General features: G+C 41.9%; 1 protein-coding gene across 4 annotated transcripts in view; it reads right to left on the minus strand.

Annotated features, from left to right (window-relative positions):
• LOC106603667 (roundabout homolog 1) overlaps positions 1-18,499 on the minus strand; it is a 70,417-nt gene that overhangs the window by 43,386 nt on the left and 8,532 nt on the right. For 3 of the 4 annotated variants that reach the window (XM_014197620.2, XM_014197622.2, XM_014197619.2), the window contains one exon: positions 9,592-10,257. In XM_014197620.2, the coding sequence (XP_014053095.2) occupies positions 9,592-9,793 (202 nt within the window). In that variant the 5' untranslated portion in view covers positions 9,794-10,257. Of the gene's footprint in view, positions 1-4,969; positions 5,332-9,591; positions 10,258-18,499 lie in introns of those variants that run through there. The other variant, XM_014197621.2, reaches the window with a different exon arrangement.

The raw sequence follows: 18,499 nt of genomic DNA on the forward strand, positions 1-18,499 counted from the left end.
GTTATTGTTTTTATTATGGTACTGCTTCCTTCTTTATTTAGCAAATATTTGTCTTACTTTTTAACTCTGGATTGTTGGAAATGGGCTCGTAAGTAAGTATTTCACTGTAAATACACTGTAAATACAATTTAACTTGATTTGAATTGATACAGAGGGCACAACATGATCACAGAGGTGAAAGGTCACTTGGTCGGGTCAACAGGAAGTATTATTAAAGAGGTGGTTTCAATAATTTTTTTGGCACTATCATCAAGTTTTGGCAGGCTGATGGAATCAAAGAAGGCTGATACATCAGAACCAGATGCATCAGATCTGGAAGAATATAACTCTGAGTAAAATTCTTTGAAGCAGTTGTTTATATCTCTTTAGGATCTGTCCGCCTGGATTGCTCCATTTGCCTAACTAGCAACCTTTCCGGTTTGTCCCCTAGTTCAAATGGTTTTTGTCTCAGCTTTAGTAGGAGGTTACTGACCTGTGAACCAAAAATATAATTAATTTCAAAATATTGTTGTAGTCAACCTGAAAGAGTGAAGTTCTGTATGTCTCCTCCAACCGCCTATGATTCCTTTTTTTATGGCAGACTGAAATAATATGACCTCTCATAACCACTTTAAAGGTTTTCCATAGTGTAGAATCAGATACCACTCCTTTGTCATTAGTCTTGAGGAACTCATTCAACTTGGCTGTCATGCAGTCAATGAATGCTTGGTCTGTGAACAAGGAGGGGTTAAAATGCCAACTGTAATTCTGTTTTGGTAAAGAAAGATTGAGGGACAACATAATTGGACTGTGGTCGCTTATTAAGATGCTATGGTGTTTTGAATTTAGCACATTGGGTATCAGTTTGGAATCTATTAGGAAGGAGTCAATTCTACAATAAGACTTGTGAACATGAGAGTAGAATGAGTAGTCTTTGTCTGTGGGATGTTGCAGTCTCCAGATGTCCACTAGATTCCTGGATTTGATTAGATTATTTAGAACCTGGACAGAGGTGATATTTGAAGGAGTACGTGTAGACAATCTCTCAAGACACAGATCAAGGTAACAAAATCAATGTTATTGTCACGTTCTGACCTGTAAAGGTGTTATTTGTTAGTGTTTAGTTTGGTCAGGACGTGGCAGGGGGTATTTGTTTTATGTGGTTCATGGTGGTTGTGTGTATGTGTCCATGTAGAGAGGGGTATTTGATTTATTAGTCCAGGGTTTTGGTTTTGGTTATTGTTCTATGTTAGTTTATTTCTATGTTCTGTCTAGTCATTTGTATTTCTATGTTTAGTTAATTGGTGTTGGGGCCTTCAGTTGGAGGCAGCTGTCTATCGTTGCCTCTGATTGAAGGTCCTATAATTAGGGGTGTGTTTGTATTGTGGATTGTGGGTAGTTGTATTCTGTTTTGTGCCTGTCACCTGACAGAACTGTTAGTGTCGTTTCTGTTAATTGTATACGTGTTTATTTTGTTTCACCTTCTTCAATATTAAAAGAGAAGATGAGTATACGCTTCCCTGTTGCGTCTTGGTCCTCCACACACAACAATCGTTACAGTTATGACCATAGACGTTCAACAGGGTGACAGGGAAAGAATTAACGTTCCCTGATACAATGATGTACCTACCGAGTGGGTCTGCAGACATGGAGGAGAGTTGAAATGGGATGTTTTTACAAAAAAGAATAGCGACACCTTTCGCTTTAAAGGAGAAGGGTGATTGATAAACTTGAGAAATCCAGTTGAATCTCAGATGCCGCTGCACCGTGGCTTTTACGTGCGGATCTTGTAGGAAAATTGTCAACACCAAGTGCTTAAATAACATTCCCCTTTTGCACGCGTGCCCAAGACCGTTCACATTCCACAAGACAAATGTGACGCCTTTAACATCTGACTGATTTCCAAGATCGTTTCCTGACATTTATATCCAAGTGCATTTCAAATAAAACATCTTAAGCATGTACAAATTAAAATAAAACTTGTCTGGCAGCAGAAAACAAAAACCAAACACAGTAACAGACCCTAGAGAAAACCCCACTGCTTCCCCAGAGAAGCCCGCTCTCCCCACTGCTTCCCCAGAGAAGCCCGCTCTCCCCACTGCTTCCCCAGAGAAGCCCGCTCTCCCCACTGCTTCCCCAGAGAAACCCGCCCTCCCCACTGCTTCCCCAAATTAAGTACTGTTCTCCCCATCTCACTTAAATGAGGACCGCTGGGCATGATGGCTAGAACAGACCCAATACTACGCTAGTAAGCTAACAACAGTTAGACTTAACAGCCCTCTCCGCGGTAGTTGGAAAACAAATGAATACGTTACCGTTTATTAATAAACATAGAATCCACTGTTTGCTCAGTCAATATCCCAGAAATTGGTGGTGAGTGATTTCACCCTTTCAAAGGGTTTGCTGTAGTTTTGATAAGTAGGTTACAGCCTCTTCGGACTTGAAGACTTTTGTCATGCCGTTGTGATGAACATGCAGCTTTGCTGGAAAACACAGGCTCGGAATGCACGCTGTTGCTCCATCACCTCCATGGTTTAGTCGGGGAAGATGAGAACCTTTTGGCCTTTGTATTCCATAGCTCGCTGTCGTCCAAGTCGTAGAATGAGCTCCTTTTCCTGAAAGTTATGTACCCTTGCAATTATGGTGCGCGGCTTGGCACCTGGTGAGGGATTCGCCTGTAGAGAGTGGTGTGCACGGTCAATGATGAGAGGCTTTGGGAATTTGTCGTCGCCCAGCAGCTTAGAATGAGCTTGGACATGAACTCTGTGGGTTAACCTTGTTCTTCATCCTCCAAAATCCCCACAAGTTTGATGTTTAGCCTGCAACTGCTGCCTTCTAAATCGAGAACCTTGGCTTGGAGCACCTTGTTCTTCTTTCTAAGCTGCGCGCAGGTGGTTTCCAGGCCTCCGATCCGGGTGTCATGGTCAGACAAGTCCTAATTGGCTGTGTCCATGCGGCTCTTCAGTTCGGCCTGTGCTGTCTTTAGACTCAACTTTGTTTCGAGCGTGTCAAAACGATCGTTGATAGTTTTTATTACAGCCTCTTTCATTTGTTGACACATTGAATCTTGTTGCTGGGTATCTGGAGAGTTGTCGCCTTCAGTACACAAAATGGAGCTAGCTGCTGCTTGTTGAGCATGTGTAGATTTTGTATTAGCTGTTCTGTTGGTTTTCGTTGTAATATTTCACTTTTTTGCTGCTAGTTAGTGCCTGGGAAACATACTAAACAATGTGTATATATATTTTTTTGCAAACTTGAAACTAAAATGGTAACAATTAAAGATTTCAAAATAAGCGGAGAGGAGATTTGAAGAAACGCTTCTACTCCATACGCATGCGCACTAGCGCCCCCGATCTTGGGTTAGTTTTGAAGGCTTCATACAACAAGAGCCTCCATTTGGGAGGCTCCCCAATGCTTTTCATACCATAAGCAACTCACACCTTCAAAAATGAGTTTTACTGTGATGGAGATGACATTGTAGTACAGTATGATTCAGAGGCTAATGGCAGATGAAGAGATGAACAAACTCAAAATGGAGCAATAGAATACTTAAGAGTCAGTAATAGTGAACTTTTACAGTACAGAGACACCACACCCAGAGGGTGCCCCTAGTCCAGGGTCAGCTCACACACTTAAGTAAGAACACCCAACACAAACAAGCAGAGATTCTGGCTACCAACAAACAATGTCTATTCTTAAGCCAGCAGCATTGGAATTCCCATTGTTTAATTGCCCTATGGTATTGGATGACTCCGAGTTGGAGGAAGTGGGGGGATTCTGCTGTACTTCCTGTATGGGACAGGAAGCTAAACCAGTCAAAAGGCCGTTCCCCCCTCCCCCCACTAAATGATGGAACAAAAGCGCATTCACACAAACAAAATCAAGAGGGCTCAGAGGGAAACCCGTCACCTGTGCACTGAGCGTTGGGCAGTGGCAGCGTACCCATGCTATTACTGGCCTGTCAACAATACCCTTATTGAATGGCAATGTCAAAATATGTCAATCACATGGGCCAATAGGAGGGACTTGGGAGGATGATACCCTATCGATTCTAAGGCAGATATGTACTATTGGATAAAAATCACAAACTTTGGCCATTGAGCTGCGATGGGCTATATGTGCCTGTGTTGATTTTTATATTAAAATATTGCAACTAGAACAGCTATCTGATGGATGCTTTCATCATGCATGAGAGGACATGCTTTCAAAGACTGTCAAGATCTTTTTCATAGGTTTTCAGATATAATTTGCAACACTAGGCTAGCAACAGGCCTACTCCTGATCATAGGATAAGACAATCTTGTCTGTGGCTTGCCATATAAAGTCTATATTCTTTCGGACAGAGCTATTTCGTGAGGAAGAAACATCTCAACATCCTACAATTATTTTGAAAATCGAATATTATATTTTTATATGTTTATTATTTTCAAAATCTCTAGAATACTCTAATAAATCTTTCCTAAATTGTCACTTCCATATTGATTGGAATAACAATAGTGTGTCACACAGATGGGCTGACTTGGCAGGTGCTGTAGGTTAGATCAAGTCTTAATTATTTACTAAACAACAAAGTGCCATTGAAAAGTAGGAAAATGAAATGTAAAAATACATTTGTTCTTCTCTTGTTGAAAAAAGCAGGGGATTAAAAAAGGTAAGCCTGGTTTTAAAAAGCTAAGCCTGTCAATAAACAAATGGTGGCTCTGATACCACTGGAATCTCTGTTTGTAAACTGTTGTTGAGATAAAGTTATTTTGTTGAAACAGAAACTTCTGTTGAGAATGAGTTCAATTTATTCAATACCTCACAAACCAGGCAACAATAACCCAGCCAATATAGGCTACAACTACGGTATTACAAACTTTATTTATTCCATTGATAACAATAATGAGAATTAAATTAACACTAAATGCATTATCAGATATGGCATACAATCGATGTTTACCATAGATATGGCTACATTACATGTATCATATCAAAATAAAAGCCTTACCTGCAAGGTTGCCAAGAGTTGCGAAAAATACCAACAGTCTTGTAAACACCTGTTCCGTCATTTGAAATGTTAGGTCACCAAAACACAGCATGTAAACAAATTCTTATTGCATCGTTGACCTATCTGGTGCATATTATTTCACTTGAGGACGTTCGTTTCCTTTCAACATTTGCGCACGAACCAAATTTCAATTTGAGGAATTTCTTATCAAGATTGAATAAAATTGTTCAGATATTTCAATGTTTGTTTCGTTTGCCATTCCGTCACACAATGACTACTGCTTTATCTAGATCCAACAAAGCGCCAACGCAATTAGGAACAGTCCCTAGTGACTATGATGCGAACAGAATTGAGGTAGGCGAAGCGGCAACAAGTCACCGCTTTAAAAAGGCGACACTCCCACGTTTTAACTCCCTGGCTGGAAATTACTTTAATCGCATGAGGGGCTTATGCCACCGTTTTATCGCCAACACCTGCTAAGCATTACAAACATAAATGGCAAGAAATAAAAATACTGCCACTGCATACATAGGCTATACAGAATATATTGTGGTCCTCTTTGAACATAAATTCTTCCTGAAACGCAATAATAAGATTATTTGCTTCTGGGGCACTTTAAAGCCTACCTTATCCGTTTACATTTATTTACATGTTCCCTTATTTGAAGTGCCAATTTCAGGGTTATCAATTCTGGTAGCCTACAGCAATATTGATCCTCTTAAGCTATATTGGTTGCCTATATGTTTGGTTTCCTGCATTCTTAGAATGCTTATAATACAAACAGCCATGTGGACTGGTCTTCAATCTCCATGTTTTTCTTTAAAAACTATTTGTAGCAGCAGTTCTGCCAACCCTACATGGAGAGGCAGGAAATGTGGAGGCTCTCATGTTTCTAAACATTAGATGTAAATGATATGATTTCATCTCTCATGAACTGAAGACATTTTACAGTTCTTGCAATCATTTCATATCTCATGGTTTATCATTGCATTATTTCATCTAAACTGAAAAGATGTTGCACAACAAGGAATTGGAAATGCAAGGAATTGTTTCGTAGAGAGAAGCAATCGCAATATCTGCTAATATCAACAGCCTTATTTTTCAACTGAATTTAAATTACTTATGGAGAGGTTTGACTTGCTCTAGCCTACAGATTCATGCAGAGTAGCCCTAAAGAATAACATATGCATTCAGATGTTCTTTTAGTATTTAGAGTTTTAATTGAGACAAAATGGATATCTCTTTTTTCCATCCTGCTACAAATCCACTCGGATGTCATCACCAAGTGATACATTACAGCAGAAACAACAAGGAGGTCTGGCTAGAGCATAGCTGTGAAGAGAAAAGAAAAACAACTTCAGGAGCTAATAGTTACTTATCCCAATTACCCAAGATCCCCTGTGCAAACAGGGCTCTCGGAGGGAGAGAAGAGAGATAAAAGGAGGAAACTGCCACTGGTAGTTAATTCCCTCCAAAAAAACACATAAATAAAGTGTTGTTTAGTGAACCTGCCATTGTGTCGGTCTAGAAAGGCCCAGTCGAGGTGATGGACACTTATATTGACCCAACAACTCGGGCTAGATGGCCTTGGCATTGGCCAGATTTCAGCCATGAACAAAAGGTTTAAAGAGGCTGAAGGAAGATGGCTAGCCCTAAACACAATGCATGGAAATGGTGATGGGTTAAAGATGTGCTGAGGGATGGCTTTAAAATTGACCTCTTTTAAGTTTATGAAGTCTCCAAGGTCAAGGAGGTGTTGGAATGGGTGAGAGAGATGAATGGAATGAGAAAAATAATGTGTTAAAATAAAAAACACTTCAAAAGCTTTTAGTATTAAGTCCTTCTTTTTTATTTCAAGTAAGCTAGAAATATATATACTTGCAACAGGTGCCATTTAAGATGAGGATGATAAGTTTTTCATGAGCATGGCCTTTTTTCTATTACAGCATATTGGATTACTGTCATTCATATTCCATTCACAGAGCTCAATGTAACATCAATAGGTTTAGGCTACTACACGATACTAACATTTTCCTATACTCATGAGGTTGCTCCAACCTATTCTATGAATGAAAGTTTACAATATAGATGCACAGATTGAGAGAAAAATTTGAGAAATCAAGGTGACAGACAGTGACACATTCAACACCGCCTTGCACACTTTTGCCTGCATCTAGCTGATCTAGGGTGTAATCATTAGTCCAACAGTTGCAAACAAGAGTTTCTATTGGACAAATTCATGTATGTTTTTCCCAGTTTCATTTCATTTAAGAAATGTTTTTCAACTGAATCAGTGGAATGAATACACCCCTGATCACACGCAAAGACAGTTCACTTTCATAGTAGCCAAATACAAACAGCATGAACATTTGGCTCATTGTATAATTCCTTTTCACATCTATGCGCTCTTCTCTTCTCACGTTTACCCTTCGCTTGTGTACTTCAGTGACAACACATCAGCTGTCTATGAACAGACGAAAACACCTTTTCAAGACAAACCTTCATATCATAACCGCTAGACATCGTTGTCACCATATTAGCTAACAACGTTAGTAAGGTCATAGTCAACCTAGCTACTAAAACTAATGTGTTAATAAACCCGCTACAATCATGCAGTACAGTGTACATTCAACAAGCAGTTTAGCAGTTACACCGGCAGGCCCTGGTGGCAATAAATTAATAAAACCAAAAGCTTACCTTGACTTGGAAGAGTTCCAGTGTTGGGTAGCCATAGCCAGCTAGTGAAACGTGAAAACAATACAACAAAATATAGCTAGCTCTAACTCCCTCTCTTTCTGGCTTCTCCTTCATTTTTAAAGAAATGAATTTGTTCTAAACGGTTAAACTATTGTCTTTCTCTCTCTTTGAGTCAACTACTCACTACATTTTATGCACTGCAGTGCTAGCTAGTTGTAGCTTATGCTTTCAGTACTAGATTAATTCTCTGATCCTTTGATTGGGTGGACAACATGTCAGTTCATGCTGCAAGAGCTCTGATAGGTTGGAGGACATCCTCCGGAAGATGTCATAATTACTGTGTCAGTCTATGGAAGGGGGTGAGAACCATGAGACTCCTAGGTTTTGTATTGAAGTCTACGTACCCAGAGGAGGACAGAAACTAGCTGTTCTCCTGCTACACTATGGTGCTACCCTACCGAGTGCTGTTGAGGCTTCAGTAGACCTTCATTGCAACACAGTGTGTTTTAATCAATTATTTGGTGACGTTAATCTATTTAATATGATTTTATCTAAAAAGGATAACTTTAATGTTTTACTATTTTTCTGAAATTCAATGAGTTGGATGGTCCTCCCCTCCGTCCTCTGAGGAGGCTCCACTGACTTGCAATCTCTTTTGAAGCACCACTACATAAGTGTATCTTAAAACAGAAGCAATCCAGTGCTACTTCATTTTTATAGTTACACACTGAAAACCAGGTCAATGATCACAAAAAGTAATTAGATTGAGGATATATTATTGTTTCATCAAAGGTACACTGTAAATCCCAATGTGCTGTTATTACTCAAAACCTTTGTGGAAACCAGTTGCACTACCATATCAGAGTACAGTTACTTGAAGTGATTTTGTAGGGGGTCCAGATTTGATTTGTGTCAGGTTAAACATTTTGAGGAAGTCAAGAAATGTTTGAAGTACATTGCTCTTTAAGCTTATTGTTAATTACATGCTAAACTTAGTGTCTTGAATGCTAAACAGATGTGTTAAGAAATTGTTAATATTGTTGATTGAACTTAGAATAATAACATTTTGTAACTCAATATTTTTTGTTACACAAACATAAATCAATATTTTCACGCTGCTGCTAATAACACGTTAGTAGATTAATTTCTAAACATGAAGAGATTCCAAGTCATCTGTTTGAGCAACAATTGTTCCTTAAAACAAGTTGAAAGAAGAACGACATTCCAAACTTTTTGGCTGCAGTTTGAGGTTTTCAACAATATTGATGCAAATACAGCAACAAGAGTCAACTCTGGTGAATCTGACCCAAGTCATCTCATACTGGTTTTCCATCAATCGTCCAATACATTTTTCAGTGTTTTCCATCTTAAAGATGTCACGCATTGGTCCTCACACTGGGACACATGCTGAGTGCAATGTTTCTCATAACAGCTTGGGGCAGGCATAGCGTTCTCAGGCTACAATTAAATAATACACCAAACATGCAAATGACAACCTTAAATAATTAATATATAACTGATCATTTTTCATATGTATTTAACTTTTCATTAGTAATTGGATAGAAAATATGTATGCATATTGACCAACATTAATTTGACTTTGTATGCAAACTTGATGTCTTTCTGTACTATTATATAATAAGTCAATAGATTATAAAATATCAAATATATTATCTAATCAGTAATGCATTATAAATTAAGACACCGAATTGCATTATTAATTAATTATGTAGCCTAACTCCACAACTTCTATCCTGCAATGAACTGCTCCAAATATGGATATAGCAGAACATGGAGAACTGTCTGGGCTAATAGCATCAGCACTCCACAACTCCATTGAACTTATCAATCATTCTTTGCTATGGTACAGGTTTCCCTCAAAAGATGTCTGAGGGAGGTCAGGGGGAAGGAAGGGGGGTGCTTACCTTTTCTCCGGTGTGGCTTGTCCCTGTGCGGGCGATGCTGCCGGTGCTCCAATCGATGACGGTCATGCTCCTTGACCGGTGTCTTTGACCCCTCCGCCAGTCCCGGCTCAGGTATACAGGTGCATTGGCACTGACACTGGCGTGACCCTTCCGCCCAGGTATAGAGCCAGGTCACCCAGAGCAGCCACCTGCCAACTTGCATCTTCTAGCCTCCACGTCTTCTCTATCTGGATGACACAGCTCTACACTGAAGCTCCTAACCTAAGGCACCATGCCTTACCATGGTAGACTTTGAGCCCAAACAGGCACAACTCAACTAGTCTCTCCCCCTGACAACTCTTGGACCTCCCTGCGTTAAATTATTGGAGATTGTTATAAAGAATGTTTTTTCTTTATATTCCTTCCACCCCAGCTTTTGTGATGCCCTTCCCTCCCTCTTTCTTTTTTGCCTCTCTCCTTGCTCTCTCACTCTCACCCTCCTCTTTCTCTGTGCTTCTTTTTTCTTTGGGGGGTAAAAGAAGTTGAGGGGGAAACAATGATTGAAAAACAAGTTTCAGGCCCCATGCTGGGAGAGGAGGGCAGGGAAGGGGACCAAATGGGTCCCGTCTTCTCCAACAACATCTGTGTCATTCGTTCTGCACGGAGCGGGGGGACCGAAAACAAGGCCTGGAGGGGGAGGAAGAGGGGAAACGAGTTTGGGCAGTGGGTGGGGAGATACAGAGAAGCCTGTTTCACCTAAGCTATACTGAACAAAAACATAAACGCAACATGTAACTATTTCAAAGATTTTACTGATTTAATTTAAATTAATTCATTTGGCCCTTATCTATGAATTTCACATGACTGGGAATACAGATATTTATCTGTTCGTCACAGATACCTTAAAAAACGGTAGGGCCGTGGATCAGAAAACCAGTCAGTATCTGGTGTGACCACCATTTGCCTCATGCAGCATGACACATCTCATTCTCATGGAGTTGATCAGGCTGTTGACTGTGGCCTGTGGAATGTTGTTGGATATTGGCGGGAACTGAACACGCCATCATACACGTCAATCCAGAGCATCCCAAACATGCTCAATGGGTGCCATGTCTGGTGAGTATGCAGGCCAATAGAAGAACTGAGACATTTTCAGCTTCCAGGAATTGCCTACAGATCCTTGTGACAAGGGGCTATGCATTATCATGCTGAAGCATGAAGTGATGGCGGCAGATGAATGGCACGACAATGGGCCTCAGGTTCTCATCACGGTATTTCTGTGCATTCAAATTGCCATCGATAAAATGCAATTGTGTTTGTTGTCCGTAGCGTATGCCTGCCCATACCATAACCCCGTCGCCACCATGGGGCACTCTGTTCACAACGTTGACATCAGCAAACCATACACATGGTCTGTAGTTGTGAGGCTGTTTGGACATACTGCCACATTCTCTAAAATGTTGTTGGAGGCGGCTTATGGTAGAGAAATTAACATTAAATTCTCTGGGAACCGCTCTGGTGAACATTTCTGCAGTCTGCATGCCAATTGCACACTCTCACAAAACTTGAGACATCTGTGGCATTGTGGTGTGTGATAAAACTGCATATTTTAGAGTAGCTTTTTATTGTCCACAGCACAAGGTGCACCTGTGTAATTATCATGCTGTTTAATTAGCTTCTTGATATGCCACACCTGTCAGGTGGATGGATTATCTTGGCAAAGGAGAAATGCTCACTAACAGGGATATAAACACATTTGTGCACAAAATTAAAGAAATAAAGCTTTTTGTGCGTATGGTAAATTTCTGGAATCTTTTATTTCATCTCATGAAACATGGCACCAACATTTTACATGGTGTTTATATTTTTGTTCAGTGTAGATCAGTTCCATTAATAAAGTGTCTACCAGCTGACTGATCACATCCAGCACAATAAAACTTTCTCCACTCCATCAAAGGAATTTGATATGCATTGCTCCTCCACACCCATTGGTTTGTGTTCTGAGATTATTTCTTCAAGGGTGACTCATGGAAGTAGGCAGGCGGTATCTGTTACTATGTGCCCCCCTTTCTTGCCCATAGTGTTTTAGACTGAATACTGGAGAGGGAGTGTTTCCAAACAAGTCTGACCCTCTCTGATAACTCTAAATGCATTAATGCCAAGAAAGGGCAAGCCTTTGTTGGAGGATATTCAAGCTTTTCTGACAAGGAATATTACAATATGCCACGAAAAGTCAAATGCAAGATGAAAAAAAACTAGACATCAAGCCTGCACCATTCTCATTTGTTGAGGTGGAGATAATTCATTTTCACTGGTGACAATTTACATTTTCGGAGCTCATGTATCAATTATCTGGTTGCAAGACAGCCAGTTCCCTTTGATGAGGAATACGTAAAAGGGAAAAAGGGCCACAAAGGGTTCTTTTTCCCCCTCTCTGTCTTCCTTTAACAAGGCAACTCAAACCCCCATTGCCCACCCCCCACTAGCGCAACTAGCCAGGCAAATTTGTAGCTGCCTGCTAACACAGTGTGAGCCCTCATACATCATCTTGGCTCAGCGATCACAGTCAGACAAAAGTTTTTTACAACGACCTTGTCGAAACATTCTAGTCCGATGTTTCACTATTCAGTCCAGCTGGTTGGATACTAGAGAGGCCTTGGGGGGAAATAGGTAACAGAGGTACCGTGCTGGGCTAACACATCAGACCTGATCTTATCCCAACAACCTCGACTGATTTTCACTTTGTGCCCTGTAATTGCTAATGGACAATGACAGACTTGACTTTGATTAACTAAAAGTCACTATGACTGGTCTCTTCTGCTGTATGCATCTCTTCCAGCAGTGAGCAGTACACATTAGAACACATAGCTAGCTGGATAGGAGACCAGATGCTGCTGGAAGTGGTGTTGGAGGACCAGTAGGAGGAACTCTTTCCTCTGGTCAAAAAAATAATATCCCAATGCCCCAGGGCAGTGATTGGGGACATTGCCCTCTGTAGAGTGTCATCTTTTAGATGGGATGTTAAAATGGGTGTCCTGACTCTCTGTGTTCACTAAAGATCCCATGGCACATCATAAGAGTAGGGGTGTTAACCCTGGTGTCTTATCTAAATTCCCAATCATCGTGGCCACCTAATCATCCCCAGCTTCAAATTGTCTCATTCCTCCCATCTGTAACTATTCCCCAGGTCATTGCTGTAAATGTGAATGTGTTCTCAGTCAACTTACCGGGTAAAATAAAAAGTTGATTTTAATATCTGGTTGGCTACAACACCTCCCTAGTGTGAATTCAGCTCCAAAGTCAAATTATTGAGTTGAATGAGATACAGTGGGGGAAAAAAGTATTTGATCCCCTGCTGATTTTGTACGTTTGCCCACTGACAAAGAAAGGATCAGTCTATAATTTTAATGGTAGGTTTATTTGAACAGTGAGAGACAGAATAACAACAAAAATAGAAAGATTTCTGGCTCCCAGGTGTCTTTTATACAGGTAACGAGCTGAGATTAGGAGCACACTCTTAAAGGGAGTGCTCCTAACCGTAGCTTGTTACCTATAAAAAAGACACCTGTCCACAGAAGCAATCAATCAATCAGATTCCAAACTCTCCACCATGGCCAAGACCAAAGAGCTCTCCAAGGATGTCAAGGACAAGATTGTAGACCTACACAAGGCTGAAATGGGTTACAAGACCATCGGCAAGCAGCTTGGTGAGAAGGTGACAACAGTTGGTGCGATTATTCGCAAATGGAAGAAACACAAAATAACTGTCAATCTCCCTCAGCCTGGGGCTCCATGCAAGATCTCACCTCCTGGAGTTCAATGATCATGAGAACGGTGAGGAATCAGCCCAGAACTACACGGGAGGATCTTGTCAATGATCTCAAGGCAGCTGGGACCATAGTCACCAAGAAAACAATTGGTAACACACTACGCCGTGAAGGACTGAAATACTGCAGCGCCCGCAAGGTCCCCCTGATCAAGAATACATATACATGCCCATCTGAAGTTTGCCAATGAACATCTGAATGACTCAGAGGACAACTGGTGAAAGTGTTGTGGTCAGATGAGACCAAAATGGAGCTCTTTGACATCAACTCCACTCACCGTGATTGGAGGAGGAGGAATGCTGCCTATGACCCCAAGAACACCATCTCCACTGTCAAACATGGAGGTGGAAACATTATGCTTTGGGGGTGTTTTTCTGCTAAGGGGACAGGACAACTTCACCGCATCAAAAGGACGATGGACGGGGCCATGTACCGTCAAATCTTGGGTGAGAACCTCCTTCCCTCAGCCAGGGCATTGAAAATTGGTCGTGGATGGGTATTCCAGCATGACAATGACCTAAAACACACTGCCAAGGCAACAAAGGAGTGGCTCAAGAAGAAGCACATTAAGGTCCTGGAGTGGCCTAGCCAGTCTCCAGACCTTAATCCCATTGAAAATCTGTGGAGGGAGCTGAAGGTTCGAGTTGCCAAATGTCAGCCTCGAAACCTTAATGACTTGGAGAAGATCTGCAAAGAGGAGTGGGACAAAATCCCTCCTGAGATGTGTGCAAACCTGGTGGCCAACTACAAGAAACGTCTGACCTCTGTGATTTCCAACAAGGGTTTTGCCACCAAGTACTAAGTCATGTTTTGCAGAGGGGTGAAATACTTATTTCCCTCATTAAAATGCAAATCATTTTATAACATTTTTGACATGCGTTTTTCTGGATTTTTTTGTTATTCTGTCTCTCACTGTTCAAATAAACCTACTATTAAAATTGTAGACTGATCATTTCTTTGTAAGTGGGCAAACGTACAACATCAGCAGGGGATCAAATACTTTTTTCCCCCACTGTATCACTATTCTATTTCAGGAGCATTTCTATGCCAAGTCAATAGTACAAACACCTCTTGCATCATTAGCCATTTCTTCAACACATTCACTGAGCATGTGATACTATTTAAATGAAAATCACTCTTTGACTCTGATTGATACAAAGAGCAAGACCAACAGGTGTGCCCTGTGGCTGTCCTCCCTGTGTATGAACTAAAAACAGACCACCACACACACATTTTATCCTATGTATCAACAGATATTTTTTGGGGACCAGTGACCACCCACCACAGACAACCCATCTCCATCATTTTGACCACAATCTTTCTAAAGCCTGACACTGTAGCCCCTTTGCCGGGAAGTGGCCCATGTTCGGACATCTTTCCCCCACAGGGACGCCCAAAGAGCCACGCTTCGCCCGCGATGGGGCGTCGGGTCCTAGCTGCCAGGGGGCCATTGGAGAGCACTCTGACCTCTAAATTGGTCCTTCATCTTCCCCCCGGGAGGAGCGGCTTTGGGGTAATCCCCTCCTGAGAAAGGAGTAAGAGGCAGAGGCGACGCCTGGTCCTGGGACTCGAGATTTGTCCCCGGGTGTGTGGGGCACTGACAGCACCCTCTGACCGCGCACAAAGGGGGTAATGGAGCGAGACCAGGGCGGCAGTGAGAAAATCCACACTCCTCGGCCCCAAAAATACATCAGCTGTTACCGGGGCAACCCGGCATCAAGCTAATTTCTACCTCCCCCCCCAAAAAAAACTTCCCAGCTCTGGTGAAGCAGCCAGTCAAGCCAGGGTAGTGAGAGGACTCGCTGGAGGTTCGGATGTTCCCAGAGTTCCACTCGTTGGGCAGGGAGTCCTAATTCAAATTCAAGATTTAGAAGCAGCTCACACATTTTTTGACATTTCCCTGTATAAGCCCTCATCAAAACAATTCTTACGTTTTGAAACCTATAACAAACTGGCAATGGATGCCTGCTGAAAACTTGCCAGCTGAGTGGATCCAAGATCCATCGTCAATACTGCCACTGCTAAACCATGGGCTCTTGTCTCCTATCAAACAGCATGGATGAGATGCTCTAACCTTGGGTCAGGATATTGGAGCACTGATAGAGGGTCTTCAGGGTTAGCTTGAGTGAGAGCAGAAAGGCTTGGTGAAACTGGCCATATCTCACAAGGAAGGGAGAGGGTGGGGGTGTGAATTGCAGGAGTTCTGCTTGAGTGGATCTCAATACAGGATCTAGTGAGGAGAAGCACCCTCCCCTGCTTCAAAACCAAGCACCCACTCCCACATCCTGGGCTTTGCACACACCTCTTTGCCCCCACATCTCTCTCCCTCTTTTTTTCTCTCTTTCCAGTCTCCCCATCTCTTTGTATGTCCAGCTGGCTGCTACACAAAGGCTCTGGATCGAGGTTCCAAATGAACCTCAAACCCCCAGACGCTTTGTTCTGCCTATTTTCCCACTCCCTATTGGAAGTTTGTTAACAAAATTGAAAATGAGGAAGGGATAAAGCAAAAAGAAAGAGTGAGAAAGAGTTATGTTTTTTAAAAGATAAAGCAAGGAAATGCACTAGGATCGGCTGGAGCAAAGAACTTCGGGCTTGCATTTTGAACAGGCCTTGTAACTGTCAGATTTGGAGCCTGAGGCATCTGAAAGATGTGGTGGTAATCAGTGGCATCTGCTGCATTGCGACCTTGAAATACCAACTGCTGTTGAAGGAAAAACCTTTCAAAAGGACCATTTCAACGACAACCCCCACACATTTGAAAATAAATTAGTCTTTGATTACATTTCAATGCGTAGGCCACATTCGTTGACTATACTAAGAGGTAAATCCTATCCAACCAGTTTCACTATGCTTCAAAACATTCTACCACTCTATGACATTCTTCGTTAACACTTTACTTGACACCCACCGTCATAACACGTTATGACACGGTCATAACAGTGTCATAACAGCTTACTTAACTTGTCATAACCTGTCATAACCCATATATTTACACCTGTTGTGACATGGCTGGTTATGACACCAACAGAGAAAGTCCTAGTTAAATAAAGGTTAAATAAAATGTATTTATGTTGATGTTGGAAGGAATTCTTTACAGTCACTTATTTTTTACCATTACATTTTAAATAACTTATAAAAATACACTGTCAAGGAGCATTATGACCATCATAATCATATAAACCAGATAAGCCTATCACGTACATGCCCTTCTCCTGAAATCTGCTCCTGCATTCAACTCAGTCATCAGAAACAGAGCATTGGGGTAGATGCATGTCTGACATCAATGTGTGCGCAATAACAATGATAATTTAATACTGTCCATTTAAGAAAATTGTATATAACATCAACATACTGTTGACAAGTAGGCTGTGGTGGAATGGAATGATTTGCCTTGTGTGGTAGGTTTTGTGGGTTTAGACACTTATGTAGGTGTCATAACCTGCCATAAAATAATGCAATATATATTTCACAACAGGTCTAAATATATATGTGTCATGACCATATTATGACAGGTTATGACAGCTGTTATGACATATGACATGGTTATGACCGTGTCATAACACTGGGTGTCAAGTAAAGTATTATCCGTTCTTCTACCGCTCTGTGGCTAAGATCATGTTTTGTGGAAATCACGCGCTCAAGTACAGGCAAGGAGCCCCCCCTTGGGTTGGTCTCAGATCCATCCCAGGCCAGGCTCAACCAGCACCCGTTTCCCAGCCTGTGTGAGAGGGACCGTTCATGGTAGATGGGCCTGACCATGTAAAAAAGGCCAGTGTGGGGAAACGTGGGCCCGGAACTAATAGGATTGGTTTTGATTCATTAGATTCGCTTTCATCATCCTGGTTGGAATTTCACTGCACGTCCTGTCGGGCTTCACACTTTAAATGGGGGGGGGGGGGCTGCAAGGTTCCAAAAGGGGGGCTGAGCACTTGTAATTGAGCCCCTACATTGCAAAAAGCTTCATACTATGTGGAATCATTAGCAGTGCTATAATAATGTCAATGTGCAACAGTACGGTACGATAAACAAATGATTGATGACAACAGGAGAGCTGGCATCCTTCTTACATCTGTAGGTTACTAGCTATACCCTAAAGGGCAAAGCAACCACGTTTGTTTCATTGTGTTATGTTAGCAATAATAGACCCCTGGTGTAACCCTACTGCAGGGTTTCCCAAACTCGATCCTCAGGACCCTAAGAGGTGCACATTTTGGATTTGCCCTTGCTGATTCAAATAATTAATTAATCATCAAGTTCTGGTGCCCTCTTTGCTGCTATAACAGCCTGAGTTGAGGTCAGGGCTCTGGGCGGGCTAGTCAAGTTCTTCCACACCAATCACAGCAAATTATTTCTGTATGGACCTCGCTTTGTGCATGGGGGCAATGTCATGCTGAAACAGGAAAGGGCCTTCCCCAAACTGTTGCCACAAAGTTGGAAGCACAGAATCATCTAGAATGTCAATGTATGCTGTAGCGTTAAGATTTCCCTTCACTGAAGCTAAGGGGCCTAGCACAAACCATGAAAAACAACCCCAGACCTTTATTCCTCCTCCACCAAACTTTACAGTTGCATTGGAGCAGGTAGTGTTCTCCTGGCATCCGCCAAACCCAGATTCATCTGTTGGACCGCCAGATGGTGAAGTGTGATTCATCAGTCCAGAGAACGTGTTTCCACTGCTCCAGAGTCCAATGGTGGCGAGCTTTACACCACTCCAGACAATGCTTGGAGTTGCGCATGGTGATCTTAGACTGGTATGCGGCTGCTCGGCCATAAAAACCCATTTCATGAAGCTCCCAACAAACAATTCTTGTGGTGAAATATGTTCCAGAGGAAGTGTGGAACTCGGTAGTGAGTGTTGCAACCAAGGACAGGTGATTTTACCACGCTTAGCACTCGGCAGTCCCGTTCTGTGAGCTTGTGTGACCTACCACTTCGCGGTTGAGCCATTGTTGCTCCAAGACGTTTCCACTTCACAATAACAGCACTTACAGTTGAGCTGGGCAGCTCTAGCAAGTCCGAAATTTGACGAACTGACCTGTTGGAAAGGTGGCATCCTACGAAGGTGCCACGTTGAAAGTCACCGAGTTGTTCAGTAAGGCCAT

Source organism: Salmo salar, chromosome ssa04 (genome assembly GCF_905237065.1).
Source record: "Salmo salar chromosome ssa04, Ssal_v3.1, whole genome shotgun sequence".
Classification (NCBI taxonomy): domain Eukaryota; kingdom Metazoa; phylum Chordata; class Actinopteri; order Salmoniformes; family Salmonidae; genus Salmo; species Salmo salar.